This window comes from Fundulus heteroclitus, chromosome 9 (genome assembly GCF_011125445.2).
Source record: "Fundulus heteroclitus isolate FHET01 chromosome 9, MU-UCD_Fhet_4.1, whole genome shotgun sequence".
In the NCBI taxonomy this organism is placed as follows: Eukaryota; Metazoa; Chordata; class Actinopteri; order Cyprinodontiformes; family Fundulidae; genus Fundulus; species Fundulus heteroclitus.
The window spans coordinates 8,311,975-8,331,420 of NC_046369.1; the positions used below are offsets into that span (position 1 = coordinate 8,311,975).

General features: G+C 41.0%; 1 protein-coding gene across 6 annotated transcripts in view; it reads left to right on the top strand.

The window, feature by feature from the left end:
- Positions 1–1,555: 1,555 nt before the first annotated feature.
- csnk1g2b (casein kinase 1, gamma 2b) overlaps positions 1,556–19,446 on the top strand; it is a 47,396-nt gene continuing 29,505 nt past the window's right edge. For 4 of the 6 annotated variants that reach the window (XM_036140955.1, XM_036140959.1, XM_036140958.1 and 1 more), the window contains exons 1-2: positions 1,556–1,698; positions 6,125–6,947. In XM_036140955.1, the coding sequence (XP_035996848.1) occupies positions 6,720–6,947 (228 nt within the window). In that variant the 5' untranslated portion in view covers positions 1,556–1,698; positions 6,125–6,719. Of the gene's footprint in view, positions 1,699–1,766; positions 1,924–6,124; positions 6,948–19,446 lie in introns of those variants that run through there. The other 2 variants (XM_036140956.1, XM_036140957.1) reach the window with 2 other exon arrangements.

Below are 19,446 nucleotides of genomic sequence, written 5' to 3' on the forward strand. Positions count from 1 at the left end.
CATCTCAATATAAATTATTTAGTCTTACATCTCTTTTGAAAGAATCTCGATATTTTAAAAATCTCGATATAGCCAGCCCTAGGTGTATGAGTTTCACATTTTGAATTAAATTAGTAAAGTAATTTGTGTGTTCAATGATCTGATGATCTAATTTGCAAAGATGCAACCTTATAGGTCTTTGACGATGAAATCTGACCCTTCTAGTTTGCCGTGTTCTCTTCAGCGTTATAAAATCCATGTTGTTGTCCTGCACAGTTTTAGTTGTACATAATATAAGTAAACACATTTGGAAGGATTTGATCTTAAAATGAGTGTAACAATTCTAAATAAATAAATAAAAATAAAGTCTAATTTGGTCAGATGCAACCTTAGGTCTTTGACGATGAAATCTGACCCTTCTAGTTTGCCGTATTCTCTTCGGTGTTATAAAATCCATGTTGTTGTCCTGCACAGTTTTAGTTGTACATAATATAAGTAAACACATTTGGAAGGATTTGATCTTAAAATGAGTGTAACAATTCTAAATAAATAAATAAAAATAAAGTCTAATTTTTAGTCAGATGCAACATTAGGTCTTTGATGATGAAATCTGACCCTTCTAGTTTGCCGTGTTCCTTTCAGCCTTATAAAATCCCTGTTGTTGTCCTGCACAGTTGTAGCTGTACAGAATATAAGTAAACACATTTGGAAGGATTTGATCTTAAAATGAGTGTAACAATTCTAAATCAATAAATAAAAATAAAGTCTAATTTGGTCAGATGCAACATTAGGTCTTTGACGATGAAATATGACCCTTCTAGTTTGCCGTATTCTCTTCAGCGTTATAAAATCCATGTTGTTGTCTTGTACAGATGTAGTTGTGCAGAATATAAGTAAACACAATTGGAAGGATTTGACCTTGAAAGTAAGTGTAAAAATTATTTTAAAAGAAGAAATTAAAGTCTAATTTGGAAAAATGCCACCTTAGGTCTTTGACGAGGAAATCTGACCCTTCTAGTTTGCCATATTCTCTTCAGCGTTATAAAATCCCTGTTGTTGTCCTGCACAGTTGTAGCTGTACAGAATATAAGTAAACACATTTGGAAGGATTTGATCTTAAAATGAGTGTAACAATTCTAAATAAATAAATAGAAATAAAGTCTAATTTGGTCAGATGCAACCTTAGGTCTTTGACGATGAAATATGACCCTTCTAGTTTGCCGTATTCTCTTCAGCGTTATAAAATCCATGTTGTTGTCCTGCACAGTTGTAGTTGTATGGAATATAATTAAACACATTTAGGAGGATTTAATCTTGAAAGTAAAGTGTAAAAAATATTTAAAGAAACAAATTAAAGTACTCTAATCCCTTATGTGACGTCATTAAGAGGCATATAGAAGCTTGGGTGCGTTTTCTCTTGAGTCAATGAAGATTTACAACAAATAACAGAAAAACAAATTAAAAGAAACTGAGCATTGCAGGCGGTAAACTGAATCCAAAGTGAGTTGGGCGCATTTTGTAGAAAACCCTGCCTGGTCAGCTTTAAAATGAGGTGAATGGCCCTTTAACGAAGTGTCGGAAGCTAGGAACCGGACACCAACTTCGCTCCGCTGTGAAATCATAGCAAGTTGGGGACAAGAGAGAGGAGCTAGACGGGAAAGAAGCCAACGATCGAAGCACCATGACTTCGCCTGGGTTTCGATAGCCGAATAATACGAGGTAACACGCTGTGTTTTGACAACCAAAGCGGTTTTTTTATTCGGGGCGGTGTTTTTTTTTTTTCCTGACGCGGCGTCTCCGTTTCGGTTCGGCGTTCCGGGGGGAGCTAGTTTGCTAAGTGCCTGTGAGATCCAGGCTGCGCCGCTTGGTGAGCAGTTTCGGCTGGCAGGATTAAGGAGTTGCCCGGTAGTGCTTCGGGTAAGAGCCGTAGCCGGAGTTTGAACCGTAAGACTGTATTTTTTTTTTAAATTTTTTTTTTTGAGGGAAGTGTAATAAATTGTCTGTATTTTCTTAACGTTTCTCCAGTTGATCGCGTTTCTCGCGGCGTCGTTTTTGGGACGTTGTTACTTTTCAGTTATAAAGCGTTAACTAACTAGCCTTGGAGCATTGGATATGTCATTTAATGAATATTTTATGCTCTCTCTTGCCTCTATTTTGGTCAGTTTGGCCACTAAGACTGAGGTAAGCTGTGGTGGTTTTCCGGAGTCGTCAACAGCGTAGCTAACGTAGGAAAAAAAAAAAAGGTTCGGTGTTTCTCTTTAAAAATGTTCTCAGACGTTGGGCCAAAATTGACGGTGTTTTTTTTTTAATGGGCCTTTACAAATGTTAGGGGGCCCTTTTGTAAAACTTCGAATGAAACCACATTACCACGGTAAACAGGAATTGCCGCTGAAATTAAGCGTCGAAGACCGCAGTTTCGTAGTGAGAAATTAGCGGCGACTGAGCGATTTCAAGCTAACTACTTAGCATGGCACTGTCTGGCCTGGCCCGTGGTTAACGCTAGCTTTTCCTTTCTCTTGAGCCTCTTCCGTCGTTTTTTTTTGTGTTGTTAAAATTTCCTCGTCGTTTTCTATTACTGTTGCGTTTTTAAACGCGGTGTCGAGAGGCAGGATAGTCGAGCATTTGGGATTACCCGGAGCTAACGCTAAATGACAGCTGTTAGACGCGCTTCGGAAGCTAGTTAGCCATTAGCTTCCCTTAGCAGACGCTTAAAGGCCGGTGGGCTTCTTAGTATAATATTCAAAAGGTTTGCGTGTCAGGATGAATAAATAATCCGAAAGTTCATCAAAATTCCTCCCCTTGATATCAAGATCTTGTATGTAGGTAAAAATAAAAATAAAAAATGGGGAAGTTGTAGCATATTAGGTTGATAAATATATATATTTTTTTAAATGTCCCCCAGTTTTACATTAAAACGCTGACTCAAGCGTTTTGACCCAAAAATAAACATTTATTACAAAAATGTGAATTATTAAATTTAAATTTTTTGATGAGACATTGAGTGGTTTGAATAAATAACTGCTGAACAATATTTCTTAAGAATTGAGAACTTTCCCTTCCATCCATCTCTCCTATTGACTTTGCATTTATCAGTCCGTTCTTCCATTACTTTGTCCATCGTTCCTGTTTTTTTGCAGGTTCCCTATTTAGAACTGTAGATATTTGTGCCACTAACAATAATCAATTGACTGCAGGCTTTGGCATCGATCTTTAAAAATAACTTGGTAGACTTTAAATAGCCCCTTTTTCAGCTGACGTGTTATGGTTGTTTAATACAGGAAGTTGGATTTTCACCATTAAAAATGAAGAACATTGTAGCATAAAGGCATTTTATCAGAATTCTGTTTAAAAAAAAAAATAGACCTTATGAATACATTTAGAAAAAGTGCATTGTTAATTTTTTTTTAATCAGTTGTCCTATTGGTGTCAAGTAGAGTTGAAAATGATGTTTCTACCGTAATAAACGGCCCATACTGATTGATTTTCCGTCCAACCTGCGTGCCAATGCTCGCTAAAGTCATAAAGGCATGTGCCTATGTGTGGAAAGATTTGGAGTTTTGGAATATAGGTACCGCCCAACGTTTATTGGCCAACGATTAGGATGATTAAAACAATCCTCCTTATCTTCGGGTGAACTCTCTAAGTTGCCTAAGGTCTATAAAGCAGCAGTTATTCCATTAGCTTAGAAAGACGTTGCGTGTCTGCTTTTCCGTTCGTTGATCCCATATAAAAAAAAGTTTAGAACAACCCAGCTGATACTGTAGCTTTGATGTTAACTCTGTACTTGTAGGAGGAAACATGTTTTTAATTGTTTGAACCTAAAAGTGTTAAAATGTGCTTTGAAAAAAGTAGCTGGGACCTAAAAAAAGCTCTCCTGCAGCTAACCCAGGAGGCTCGTCTGTGCTCTGCTCCTCTGTCAGGTCTACCAGGGTCCATGAACATTAATGTTCGATTTAGTAAATCAAATTAGCTGAACATTTAATACCCTATTTTTCATTTCACATAAATGAAATTGCTTTCATTAAAAGGTCATAAGCACTTTATTCATTCTTTAACATATCCCCCAATACAAGGGGTATCCTATTCTGAAATAACAAAGGGCTGATTTCTTTTTATTGCAGGTGCTTCATTAATATGAAACCGGTGGAACAAACAGGATTTATTTTTCTTTATGACAACTGGTTTATACACACGTGTCTTGAAATGAGCTAATTCTGTCTTTTTTCTCTCTTTTTTTGTTTTAACTGAGGGTTGCTGTTTGTTTTGTTCTCCCTCTTGTGTGCTAATCATGTGACCAGGTAGGGTGTTTTCATCTTTTACTTCCTTCTGCAGGTATCAGTCCCGTGTTGCACAACGAGGAAGACGCAGCAGAATAATGACTAATGATGACGCGCGGCGGCGGCTGCCGGTGTTTTCATGTTCCCCAGGTGTGAAAAGCGGCAGCGGCTCAGAACCGCTGACCTTTCACGCGGGCAGGTTTTTGCCTTGGCTGCGTTCGCACAGAGCAACGTTAAAAAACGCGTCGGGCCTTTTTTTACGATAAAACGCGTTGGCCGTGTGACGAATCGGCAGGGAACGATTCAAACACAAGGCGCCAAAGCCCGCTTGACGAACTGCGTTTGTTTACCGAAGGGCTCGCCCTTTTTTCTGCTGGATGCCGCCGAGTTATCCGCGGGACAGACAGTAGCCGAGTACACCCAATCGGATGCTTTCCCGTGATGCAAATGATGTAAAGAAATGAGGCATTACAGCAGGCATTGATCTGTGTAAGTGCCTTTCCACAGAGGAGAGTAGCCGGGCCGAGCCGGCGCGTGCATTACCTGCTCTCTTTATCGGCCCCGGCATCTCGGGTCATAGACACGGAGGAGCTGGTGGAGTGGCGTTACTCAGCATCTCCACGCTCCTGCTGACGAAATGCCGGAAAGAGATGGTTCAGATTAATGCTAATGTTGTTTTTGCCTCACGGTGCTACTTCCTGCTCTAATACCTTATAGCCCATCTGATAAATGTTAGCATATAATGTTCATTTGCAGAATTTAAAGGGGTTTGTTTTCACCCCCTTTTTTTTAATGTTATCAGTTTCTATGTTCCTCCAAAACTAGTCTTAGGCTACCTCGGGCTAAAAATGCTTCTTATGTTTGTGTTAGTCTAGCGTATGTGAGTATTGTTTTTCTGCATTATGTGGAATTTTACTGAATAGGTTTTAATTGTAAAAAAAAAAAAAAAAAAATTGGTCTAATCTTCTGTGATATATTTCTGCTCCTATTGATTGCTTTATTGGATTTGCTTTGCGCCAGTAAGCACCGAGATCTTATTTCAGCAGTAGTACAAAGCAGCTGTAGTCGGCATAATTTGATATTAAAGTAAAAGGTGTGTTTTTTTTTTTGTTTTTTTTTCTTCCTCTTCCCTGCTGACATTTTTTTCTACCTCATCATGATTAACAAGATTCCCCGTTGTTGTGCGGTGAGTGACTGGGTTACTCTGGCAGGTCTCGTCTTAGGCTGAACTGTTTTCCCACATTTTTTTTTTTTTTTTTTAACCTCACCCAAACTTTTGGTTTGATCGGACATGTTAAGTGAATCTATAACAGCTTTCGTTAGAATGTTGCGCGTATTCTCGTGATGAAATCAAAAGCGCCCGGCCTGCCGTTTCTTCCCTTAGAAGCTGTAGTTTCTGTACAGCTCAAACTTTGAATGTGAGCCACGTGTTGCCCTCTTTTATTTTTCAGGTGTAGGCTGTCCATGCTCTTTAAAACTGGTAATATTTGTTAACTGAATAAGTTTTTTTTTTTTTTTTTTTTTAAAGTGTTCTGGTATTAAATCAAATCAGTCATCACCCATGGCTCACATATCTAACTGTGGTGGATCAACCTGTTTGGGAAAACTCCAGATGCAAACTTTTACACTTTCCATGTTCATGGAGTGTTTGTAAAAAATGTGTAGGTGCAATAGCCAATATTATTTTTCTTTTTTTTTTAAAAGACGATTAATAACTTTGAGTCAAAATAACCTTTTTAAATAAGTTTAAGCCACTTAGTTCATGTGACTAAGGAGGTGGGCTGCTGTTAAAGGCTCTTAAAACCATCTTAATCTATAAACTGATTAGTATGTTTGATTTATTTCTTTATTTTTTTGTCTCTTTGCAGACAAGGCGACGTCAGTCCAAGCCTCTCCCCCGGCCTAGCTGTCCCCTCCGACGTTTGGGCCGCCTCCAGTTGTAGCACCCGCAACATGGAGAGTCTCCACTGCGTGAACCACGGGTGACCACGAGGGAAACGAGGAGCTCCAAATGACGTTCCCAGGTGGCCTTGTGGAAGCAGCAGCAGACGCGGCGCTTTGGACCGCCTTTTCATGACTGGTACCGCGCGCGTGTCAGCGGGAACAGCTCGGCGAAGCCTGCCGCCTCCATCGGGCAGGGAGATGCTGCTCTGAGACTGGAAGTCAAGGAAGCTACAAGAAAGGAGCCCCTGTGTATAACCTACGCACGCCGGTGGGGAGGGGGGGGGGACAAAAAGGAAAAAAAAGCTGCATGATTGACACACGGGCGACTTCGGCTGCTGCGTTGGCTCGTTTAAGTGTGGCCGGGATTTTTTTTTTTTGTTTTTAAAAACCCCCGGCGGCGACGGCGTGATATCTTTCCCGTCTCTCCCTCTTTAAACTAGCCTCGGTCGCTGCTGTTGGAGTCCCCATGGTCTGCATGGCTGGGGAATAACCGTGGAGAGGCCAGGGTATCACAAGCTTATGGATTTTGATAAGAAAGGGGGCAAAGGAGAGACGGAGGAAGGTAAAAAGATGTCTAAGACGACGGCCAGCAGGACTGGACATGGCGGCAGGGGTACGGGGACCAATTCCGGAGTGCTCATGGTGGGCCCCAACTTTCGCGTGGGCAAAAAAATTGGCTGCGGGAACTTTGGAGAGCTGAGGCTGGGCAAGAACCTCTATACTAACGAATATGTGGCCATCAAATTGGTAAGTGTCCGTCTCCTGAAGCGTCCCAGTAAGTTGCCGTCGCGCTTAGTGTGTGATTTTTCGCTCTGTCCTGCAAATGCACCTTTGCTTTTTTTTTTTTTTTTTGTGTGTGTGGTCGGAAGTATTTGCTTTTAAAATGCAGCAGTTTTTTAAGCGCAATAGGCTGCAGAGGAGCAGGAAGTGACCCGACTGGAATCGCCACCCTGTCTTTTCCCACGCCTTTGCCTCCATGGCCATGCTCCACCTGTTTCTGCTTTTGTTGTGTCCTAGAAGACGGTAAATCAAATCACAGTAGACTCTCTGAAGCCACGAGGAACTTTAAAGGCTGATTACAGCTTTAAAGCTTTTTTTTGTATCAACTTCCCATTTGTGCTAAAGGTAATGTTATTTTTTTCCCACACTTATCCAGACTTGTGGAAAATGTTAAACGACATTTCCGTATTTTTCTAGAACTTTCAGATACCTTGTTTTAAAAAACTAACCTCCCCCCCCCCCCCATAACCAACGGTTCATGTTGGACTATTTCTGAAACGGCGGCTGTAGTGAAACCACACGAAATGTCAAGGCTTGTTTGCTCTCCGATTGCGCAACTCTTTCCTTAGAACTTCTGCTTCTTCTCTTGACGTGCTTTCTGTTGCCACCTGTGGAGTTTGGACCGTTTTTTTTTTTTTTTTTTTTTTTTGATCCGTCATAAGTTTTTCCCAGAATCACTTTGATGTGAGAGAGACGTAATTGAAATGCTGGTTTACTGTAGTGTCCATCATGCTCGTCACTATCCCTACAGCTACTTCCACGTATGTTTGATCATCCTACACGATTCTTTCTCCCACGGATGCCATGATGTGTGTGTGTGTGTGTGTGTGTGTGTGTGTGTGTGTGTGTGTGTGGGCATTCAAAAGCTTTGTGGTTGGCACACATCCATAATTGCACTTCTACTCTCCTGAAATCTTTAATCACCATCACTGCTTCCCCCCCCCCTTGCTTGAGAACCTCCCATCTGTTGGATATTTTTACCTCTGTAGTGTCCAGCTATATCTGGAACAAGTAGCAGTGCCATCATCATCATCATCATCATTATCATCTGCCGCCAGAAGCTTTGATGGTTTGAAGTGTTAGACTCTAGAAAGACCCAATAAAACCAGGGCCATGTTTGTATTTTTTAGTGGTTAGTTTAAAAAAGAAAAAAAAAAGATATGTTTTATGTTCTCCAGCTGTATTTAAGTTTGCGTTGTGTTGCTCTGGTAGTGAGGGAACCCCTCGTTACGTTTTCAGGGTAACCCAGCAGCAGTTGTCGCTCCACATGGTTCATTCAGTCTGTTCCTTGTTTCAAGTATTCTTGGTGCGAATGTCCCAGCCCGTTTAGGAGACGTGAGCTTCCACCTCGTTTACCAAATTTTGATGTTTCACTTGAAGGATTTATAAATCAGCTTAATTTACTGACGTAAAGTGTCGTCCAGTATAATGTAATGTAGTCGCTTACTATTGAGGGACTCAGATCATCAATTTGTTAAAGGTAATAAATGTCACAGTTTTAGCTGGGAAAAAAAACAAACTATAGATGTCTGAATGGTAAATGTAAATGTTGTGGTATAAACACACTTTTGTCAGTTCTCCATTTGCAATAGCCTGTTGGGCAGTATCATCCCCATCAGGTCTGGGCATCTACCGCAATGAGACTCCATCCAGCAGAATATTAGTATGAGACCAGAATGTTGGAATTGCCTTCCAAAGTGAGTTTACGAGTCTTGAAATACAAATATTTCATCCCAAACAGTCCATTGCTATATTAATATTTAGCCTGTTATTATTGTGCATCCCCAAACAATTGTGCCATGATGTGACGTCTGCAGCACGAACACACAATCCACTCATTGTGGATATCCTTGTTTATACGGGCAGAGAAGATCCTTTAAGCCTCTTTAATGAACTTTATAACACAACGTTTGAAGTTGAGGGAACGTTTGAGGCTCTTATTGGGAATTTTTTCAAAGTAGTGTCTCCACCTTTCTCCTGCTGCTTTGACATCTATCTGTCCAGTCATCGTCTCTGCCGGCTGCAGCTGCCAGTGCCTGTTGTATTGGATGGGGGGGGGGGGGATGCGTACATCCAGGACAGATTGGTAGTTTATCCCATGGAAGACATGGAGCACAGTACGAACAATCAGGCTCATACATGAATTTTAAATAAGCCTAACAGTCAGTAAGCCTGAGGTCGGCAACTAGAGTACCCAGAGAGAAACCCACACTTTTAACTGGGAATATGTGAGCTACATACTTTCCTCAGATGAGGATTTTAAACCTAGGGGGGGTCTTGTTGGCGTAAATGCACCAACATGCTGGCCTCAATGTGTACCATGTTGATGTTTTTTAAAAAAATATAAAAAAAAAGTTAAGCTTTGTGATTAATATTTTAAAAGTTATTTCCTCAACAACGAGAAGCTAATTACAAGTTTAGCAGACACACTAGACCGGCACGCCTCATACATCTGGATTAAAGCTGCAGTAGGTAACTTTTGTAAAACTGTTTTTTTTTTTTTTTTTTTTTTTTTACATAATTGTTAAAATTGTCATTATGTCCTTACAGTTTAATGTGAGACGCATAATCTGTGACAGAAAAATCAAGCTCCTTAGCTACTCCCAGTGATAATATTGCCACTGGCAGAAATACACTGCTCCCGGTCAGAAACATCCAATCAGAGCCAGGAGGAGTGGCTTAGCAGGGTCAAGATTACGCTCTGCTCACTCCCCTCCCCCGTACGCAGGGTACCGGCATTCAAGCTCAAGATTGCTGCTGGGCTGCAGTTTTGTGGAGAAACGATCTGCTTTACAGGAAATCTGCCAATTTCTCCAGTGGCACCTGCTCAGAAAGCAAAGACGGGTAAACAGAAGAAGCCTGACGACGAAAACCAAGCCAAAAAGAAGGAATTGGACCGAGTCCGTAGTGCAAAGGGGAGGGACCTGTAAGGCTTGTTTAAAATTTCAGGCCAAGTCCACGAGTTTCTCAGAACTCCCTACTGCAGCTTTAATGTGAACTGCTGTAGCTGCCGGCAGAGCTGGTTTAGGTGACGGGTAGAGTTGCCTACTTTTCTTTATTTATGCAACTTCTACAGAAAGGAAAGATATTCATGACTGCACAGAAAAATACATGCGAATTGTTAGCTGCACCAGCCAAAATTGGAAGGGGGGGGGGGGTTGACTTGACAGATACTGTGGATGTACTCTGGATCCCTAGGCTAAAAAAACAATTATCCATGAATTTACAAGTTTAGTTCACAAGACCCAAATCTCTTTCCTCTGAGTCAATTGATCAGTCGGTCCAGTGCTGCTTTTATTTATTTATTTATTTTTAAACGACTGTACAAAATAAAAATAAAAACTGTCAGATGTTGATATTTAACCAGAAACCGATCGACCAAATCTTCACCAACGAGAAACAGATCTCCTAACACGTTTACACAGAACCCAAATGACTTGTCATGTTGGCTAAAATGTAAGAAAGGGTGTCAATCATTTGCCTGCTTGGAAGAAAAAGGTTGATGATTTACCACATAACCAATAAAAGGACTCCGATATGGCCGCCTGATTTTAATCTCCCTTTCTTCTTGATTGCGAGCGACTGTAAAGGCCAGTTAACGAAGGCGTGTCTGGTGTTTACTCGGCGTTTAGCTGCGGCGGTTTTATCAGCCCGTTCTCCTTTTTGTAGTGGCTTGACCCCCCCCCCCCCTTAAAGTGCGCCTTCCTGCAGCTGGGATGAAGGGGAATGCCCCGGCGAGCGCGTGATTGGACAGACGCTCTGTACGCCTGGGCTCACGCCGCTCCGGCCGGCCCGTGGCGGCTGTAGACGTAGCCGAACAGGGAGAAATGGCGTGCTGAAAGGTCGCCTTTGTTGGAAGGCCCCCGTCGACACAAAGTGGTTCAGTCGCTGCCCCAGCTGCGTGTTTTCTCTAGCTGGCAGGCCTCTACGTGACCGAGGGTACGCCGTAAGTTTGACGGGCAGATCTAAGAGTGAAACCTTCAGAAATCTGTTTTTTTTTAAATCAGCTACCCACTATTTAGTTCTCCACCTCCTGTCTTCAGTTCATCTTAATAAATGCCGCCCGGTTGAAGTTACAAATCCTCCAGCCTGCTTCACCAGCTCTTGTATCTCTGCTTGTTCACACCGATAAAGGAGGGGCCTAATGGACTTCCCACACTCACTTCTGATATCATCCGCTTATGAATGATGATCCGCCGTAGAGCCCTCTCTTTAGTGGTCACTCCCTCCGGCCGCGACGGGCGACCCGCTGCGTCTCGGGGAACCTTGCGGGATATTAATAGCTGAACGCTCTGGTGTTGACACTTATGGTACAGCGCAGGGCGTTCCAGCAGCTCTGTCAGAGGCTGATATTGGAGTGACTGTCTGCGAGGATGAACAGAGGCCTTTCTGTGCATTGTGCGCCCGCCACGTCCATACAAGAGCGCCGTTTTAGTGGGACCGAATAATGAATTTATAGTCCCTCCCTCTGGTTGCCAGAAACCACATCGCCAAACAGATAATTGTTTCACGCCAGCTCCATGTGTGGATGGGGAAACGCAAAATGTTGCTCTTCAGGTTTTTTCTTGTGGGGGTAGTAGTACATGAAGGACACTTAGAGGATGACGAAAAAAGACCATTTAGTTGGGCAGTTTACTGGTGTGTAAATCTTTATTTTAGCTTTTTATACAACAAAAATTACAACAGACTCAACAAAAGTTTGAAAAAGACTAGTAAACGTATTGCTATTAAAATAAAAACGATAAGCCCGTTACTGCTCTGCTCAGGCCCTCCATTAAAATCAGATAAATTATACCATTAAACCAGGAACGGACTTTCAGAAGCTGACACTTCAGGTTTCATGACCCTTAATCCTCCCGTTTATATAACAGAAATCATGTCCGTTTTCCTTTTTTTGCAAAAAGACTTCCATTGCTGGTAAAATGTGAACACTTTCTCCACTGTAAATAAGGCGTTTGGGTCGTTATGGGCTGATGCAACGTACAGCTGGCATCCAAAGACGGCAAGTTCAGCATTTTGTTGGCTTTAGAATACCAGTTAAATATTTTTGACCAAAATCCAACAAGAGCAGGGCAAAAAAATATATAATGAAAAAAAAATCTGGGACACTGTGCTTTGACCTGCTGATTCGGGTTTAAGGTAATTTTAATTTCTCTGTAGAAATGATAATGTATGACAATATAAGAATAGCTTTCAAAATACTTTGTTTAGTGCCTCTGCCTGAACTGCCAATACTTATATCTTTATTCTGAGAGATTTCCCTGACTGCCAAAAGTTTCATACCCAGCAGTGTCCTCTACGAGGGGCAAAGCGCAAAATAACAAAAACAGAAGAGGGACTGGCAATCATGATTATCACTAAAACATAAAATAAATGTCATAGCAGCTGGGGCTGGATGATTATTTAATAACAATATATATAGATCAGTATATGTGTGGTGCAGTTTAAAAAAAATCAATAAAAAGTTCAATAGAACAGTTTTCTTCCTTTTCCATTATAGCCTATCATGTAGTAGGTTTATGCTACAGACAACACACTACATCCTCCCAACCAATCACAAACACACACAGGAACACGCTGTTACCAAGCCACGCCCCCTTCAGAGTTCAGAAAGCACATTCTTTTTTTTCTTTTCTTTTTTTTTTTTAACTTAAGGTTTTGGTGAAAAGTTGCTTGAATAAAGGGTTGAGTTTGAATTCAGTGTTCTTTATCAAAAAATAGGTCATGAAGCAACAGGCCCGCTCTTAAAATATGTTTTTAGTTTTTTCCATAATTACCAATACCGATCAATATTTCTATTTTGTCGATGTGCCGTAAAAATTTAAAAATGTCGCTCATATGTTCAGCCTGGCTCTTGGTTCTCCCACTCAGCCTGAGAGAACAATAGACGTCTATTGACAAATCATAGGGGATAAAGTTTCCTTCCTTTCATCAGCGATCCGATTATCACCCATACTAGACAATCTTTTTGTTTTGATCTGGTCCAGAGCTCGAATCGGTCGTCTTCCTGATTTAGTTCCTGACCGGCCCGCTGCCTATCCAGTGAAACCAGAACTTGGTCAGTCGTTACCCCCCAGCCGATTTCCCATCAGCCTTATGAGTAATTACAGGAAGTCTAAGAAAAGTGCAAAGGTCGTTTCATGTGGTAATTCTTTGCTCCGTGTGTGTGTGTGTGTGTACGGAATGATAACGACGACAAATGGCTTTTATAGCGTTTTTTATTTTTTTATGTAATCGCTGAGTCACTAATGCAGAGGCATTTTAGCGAGATGGTTCCTCTGAGTGGAGTCGTTCTCGGTGCCGGTCAGTCGTGATACGGGGATGGAAATGTGAGGTGTTGAGTCCAGCTCTCCTGTCTGCCTCCCACTGAAGCATGATAAGCAGCTCTCGTTGCAGCCTAGCTCAGCAGCTTACACAAGCTCGCCGTGAGGCAGTCGTCGGAGAACCGCCAAAGCCACAAAAGCCTTATCAGCACGTTTGTCTGGAATTAAAGTGACATTCTGACGATTTAGGGTCCTCCCTTACCCCTCTCGGGCCTCGGAGAGTTGCACGCCGGGCAAGCCTGAATGTATAAATCCCGGGACGTCAACAGCATGTAAAAAGCCTACCTTCAGTCAACCAGCTAATCCCCTAATTAATCAGTAGCCAGAAGTAACCCTGTTTGTTTCGCACACACGCACATTGTTTCTTCTGAGGAGATTTAGTCATAGAAGCTTCACAGGGGTCTGCTCGCAGCACGGCTGGTGCCGGGCAGCAGATGAGTTGTGCAGCGTCAGGCATGATGCTAGAAATGCTTTACTGTAAATTGTAACCTTACAAAGTAAATGGGTTGGAAAATGGAGTAGGGTGTGTTCCTGTGATGTGGTGAGTGTGTGTTGTGTAATTGCACCTTCAAGGGGTTGCATCCTAGATCACATTTTCCATTTAAACATTAAAGAAGATAATTTGTTCTTCTCAGCGATTCAAAACAAACAAAAAAAAATATCGTAACATAAATCACATTTAAAAAACTAATTCTATTTTCTCTCAATTCAGATCCCCCATGAGTTTAGGCTTTATGGCTCTGTGTTAAACCTGTGTTTGTTTTTAAATGAAGAGGTAAACTAGAACCAAAATAGGCCAGCCAGAGTCAGATGATTATAATTTGGCGTGGAAAATGAATGCTGGAGCCGCACTGCAGGCTATTTTTAACAGTTTCGGAAGAGATGTACAAGTTTAGAAGGAGATGTAAACCATGGTGTTAATTTAAATACCTTTCCTCTGTAACCAAGCAGAATATAAAAGGCGTATTTGCACTGCAGGGACAATTAAAGTTTAGGCTGATTATAATTCTGTTTCGCTGAGTAAACGTTCTGAAATGACCACCGAGTGTATGGCTGGAATACCGGGTTTTATTTAGGGCTGTCATAAACGAGTATTTTAGTAATCAGTTATTCTGACAATTCATCGAGAAATCGGATACAAAAATTGACACATTCTGCTGATTTTTCACATAATTGCTTTAACTTATTTTATGAGTAATAGAAATAACTGAAAATGCTAATTGGCAAATAATTTTTCTATCTTTTTTTTTTAATAATAAGGATAAATCTGCAGCTAAAACGTTCTAGGATCAAAATGTTTAAAGTTCAGCCCTTTCTGGGGGACTTAACATCAATACAGCTGCCTCTGTAATGAAAATGGTCACACACAAAAAAATACATAGTTTCACATATATATTTCATTCTGGATTTATTTTAGATTATAAAGCATAATTGTATTCATATAAAACAGAAACCTTCTAGTGTACTTCAGGACTAAGTTAAACTCTACTTTTTTTTTTGTCCACAAATGGACAATAAAATAATTACATATTCATAAAAAAAGATAAGCAGCCAATAACTTCTAATAAACATGGGTAACTGTTGTTACTAATGTTTAATAGAATATAAATATCTTTACTGTCCCACAGTCGGGAAATCTGGGTGTGAAAGTGGCAAAAACAGGTGGGCCTAGACACCAGACTGACATATAAGATTAATAATAAAAAAGCTAAGTTTAAAGTTAAGCTGTACAGCAGAAGAGAAATAAAAAATATTGTGCAATTATTAATAAAAAATAAGGCATATTCAGATAAAAGTTAAGTGTTCAAGTTAAAAATGGAAGAATAAACATCAGTTGATTACATCAGTATGATGTAATATTTTAGTCAATTTAAGACATCTACTGCAAAGACGTCCACAGAGCAGAACCAGAACCAAACTCTCCTCTAAAGCTCTGATGTCTGTAGTAAAACCTGCTTTTAACGTTATTTTCATCCTGCTGTGAAGCAGCTCTGCTTTGTTTTCTCCAACATCTTTAAACTAAAAACCAGAGGCTTTGTTTTCTCCTGTTCCTCATAGTTAAGTTACAGGACAACCTGACAAACACAGCCTCTACTCACAGCTGCACCCCTCTCTGTTTTCTCATAATGGTATGGCCCTCACACGATTGGCCGGTTGGCCGCCATGTTGACCAATCAAAACAGTCAAGGCCAGACAGGAAAGGTGGGGACTGAGCAGCGAGAGAAGCGCTAATCTTCAGCAGCTAGAAGCTCAGTCGATACCAGGCAGTTTTATTTCTGTCAAATTTAAAGTGTTCCTACACCTTTAAAACTTTAGATCTCTTTCTCTGCGCGGCTTTTTGCCGATGCTCTCTGTGTCCATAGCGGATATCCACACTTAGCAGACTAGGCTACCATTAGCGTTAGCCGCCTGTGTGAAACACAGCGCGCATCGAGGAATTTTATGAATCGAGGTCCTCGACTCATTCGATGAATTGTGACAGCCCTACTTTTAATCATGACTGCAACTATTGCGATGGAGCACAACCTGTGTTGGAGAATTTGCATTAAAGTTTGTCACAGTTCCCCCTTTCATTGACTCTGCAGTGACTCTGTATAAGAACTAAAGGACAGCGGCTGTGTCAGAACCATGTTATCTTTTCATTGCTGGAAATCCCAACTTTTATTTTTGCAACAGGAGCCTTGCTTCTACACCGATTGGCTAAGCGATACACTGACAGCAGAGCAGACAGGAAGTGGACAGTGACGCACTTTCTTTCTTTATCTTGATGCTGTTGACATTTGTCTTTTAAAATGAGCTTGTTTTACATACAGTGACCTACAAGAAAGACAGGCAGTTTTTGGCTTAGTGAAAAGGTTGATTATTTTTATTTTTTTTATTTTTGCTTAATGATTTTGAAATCAGCAACCTGTTAGGGAAGCTAATGTCATAGTTAGCTTGGCAAGCAATTAAACCAGTGTCTTGTCAATTTTAAATCCAATAAAATATCTTAGACTTACAGTATGATGTAATAAGAAAGCCAAAAACCAAAATTAGTATCTACCCGACTGTTAAGTGAGTGCACTGTGCCATTACCGGCAGCGTATTTATTTATTTAGGCCCTACTGTAACCGTATTTATTGGGTTTAAACTCTGTCAAATCAGTGAGAACACGACAGCATTCGTTGTGTTTATGCAACGCCGTTACTCGACCAGAGACTTGTCTCTGGGGTTCGTGTGTGAGGAACTTCCTGTGAGTTTTTGTGGATGCATGGGAACATTTTGTTTTTCTTTTCTCTCATAGTGGCCTTTGAGTTCTGCATATTCTTATTGATGTATTAATGAGAATTATTTTTATACCTGTAATTTTTCACTTGCACCTTAGAGTCTTTTTTTTTCTTTCTTTTTTTTCTTTTTCTAAAAACTTGTCGGTGCTTATGTTGCACTAACTTTCTTTGGACTGCTTTTGAAATGCATGCGTTCAAAGCAGGAGGTGATGGTGGTAGAAGCCATCATGAGTGTTTACAGGTAGATAAGGTCACTCATTTTCCCAGAGCTATATCTCCATTCCTTTAGCTCTGCTCCACCTTGTAAATAGTCATTCACAAGTATGAGTATTGCATCTGGAATACAGTCAGAGTAACCTTCACCCAGCACTAAGATGGGCTCTAGTGTTTTTTTACCAGCACCAGTAAACAAAGTAAACTATAGGTACTGCCCTTTTATTAGATGAAGTCACAGAAAAATTACAGTCTGTAATCTGAACGCATAATGCACCCAGCTTTCATAGTGGTGTGATGTGAAAAGGATACTAGTAGGCCTAAAATGTTAGATGTTAAGTCTACAGCAAAATACATTTCATTTGTGAAGTGTTGTAGGCAGGGGTGCGAATATACAAAAAAAAAAAAAAAAAGTTCGCCTGCCACAGAGTTTTACCGGCCACTATTTTTCTTTTTTTGTGTATAAAATGTGCCTTGGTTTCAGACAGCCCCAGTACAAGCTAATTAATATTAAAAGTTGCACAATTCTTAATTTTGTAGGAAATTGATTGTAAAGAAAATTAAGAATTTACATAAATGTGCACTTATTACAGTATATACACCTTAACAGTGGTGTACTGTAACAAAGTTGCATAGCTGTCTTTCACAAGTCCTTTCCGTACGTTGTGGCTTCAATAATGCCGTGGTGCAGCTCAAAGGGTTGCTAATGCTAGCGCTAGCTTAGCATGTAGCACCGTTCAGCATTTCGTTTTTTTTTTTTCTGCCTACCTGGGAAAGCTTCTCCGTACAACACTTGGGGGTCGCGTGTCTTCGTCTGGCCGTTCTCCACGTGTTAGCAGACTTAAACTCGTTGTTTGGGTCAGGTGTGCGCGTGCGGCTGCAGAGAGGAGACGGGAGTGTCTCTGGGCGCTACAGTTTGGGCAGACGTGAATGGGTCAGTGTGTATAGATCATGGTTCTTGCAGCGCGTTTCAGCTTGACGGCCTGTTACGCTGAAAGTTGTCAAAATTACGCGGAAATTAGACAGGCCCAAAGGTCATTAAAGCGCTACACAACAGTCTGCTACGTAAATGCAGCTGTAGAAGCAGCGAAGCGACACACCAGTCTGCCCCAAATGGCCTTAAAATAACGCCATGGGTCCTACCTTTTACTTCTGAGAAACGTTTTTATTTTCTGCTGCCCCAGCACCAGGAATGTAACCCCACATCGCAAAAGTTACTGCTTAGTTTTTCTTCTTCTCACTGCTGCCCCCTACAGGTCGCTTAAACAAATTGAATGCTGCGTTTCCTGTTTGAATTGCAAATCCGCCACTTTGGCTGGTGCCTTCTGCAATCTAACCCGCCACTTCATAAATTTACCCGCATGTGGCCAGCGATGGGTGCTAATTTCCACCCCTTGTTGAATGAAGTTGTCTTTATACATCTGCTGTGTTAACTCTGACAGCTTTAGGTAAAAAGTATTATTTTGGTAGTCATTTAGAGTGTCAGCAGCCTCTACATTGAAGAATTTGAACAAAAGAGACAAAATCAGACCACTCTGAAGGTCGTACACGTTCAGCTAAAAGTTACCTTGCATAGTATCACCTGCTTTTACACATTTGAAGCAAATAAATACAGCTACATTTAATCCTTGGTGCTCTTTGGTGGCACCAATCAGAGCCAAACAAGGGCAAATAGCACAAATGTGAGTTTAAAACTGAAATATCTGAGTAACTGGGGGTGTAACGATACACCCCCAGTTACTCATAATACATTTGTCATTAGATTTTCTATAATTGAAGCAACTGGGTGTCAATTCGCTGTAATGAGAAATCTTACGGTGTTTTAATTTTGCAAGATAAACTGCTTCCCCTTCATGGCATCCATTAAATTTGGTCGCTCTTCCCAAAAGTGTCATTTTAATGTGTAATTGGCTTCATAATTGTCTTTTTTTGTTGTTCTTAAAAAAAAAAAAAAAAATCATAGTAATGATCAATTAGTCATTGGGCCTAGCAGTGATGTGGAAACCCTCCATTAAACTTGGGGAGTGTGCAGCAACTGCAAAAGTTCTGGATCCACCGTCAGTGTTCAGTAGCGCACAATCCCTGCAGCTCAAGATAATCACATTGGAGTTTGTTAGGCAGCTAATGGCTCCATCTCTGCATGTTAAATCTGAGCTGAAACTGGAGATGTGCTGCACGGCAGCCAGCTGTTGCACTCCGATACCACTTTCTCATGCAAACCGCAGACGCCTCCCATCACACAGACGGCATCGCTGAAGATCCCTCTATGCCGTTTTCAGTTGTCTCAGCCTCGCCGCGACCATTCAGTACACCAAATGTGCTGAAAACGAGAGCTAATTAGTGCGAGAATAAATTAATCGCATTGCACGTTGTGAAATGGTTTAGCGTGAGCAAGCAAAGGTCAGCAGCTATTCTGGGCCGTATGCATAATGCTGGCTCTGTTCTGCTGGACGTGGCATACATATACACACCCTGTCACAAGTCACACCGGGTTCATAGATGATAAACAGCACAGATATTTATTTATACATTGCATTACGTCATCCCAGCTGTCCGTCTTGCCCCCGTGTTAAGATTTTTCATTTAAACATACTGAATCACTCATTTTAAAGCACTAACATTTCAGGTTATGAGGAAAAAAAACTGATGCAACATGTTCAATGT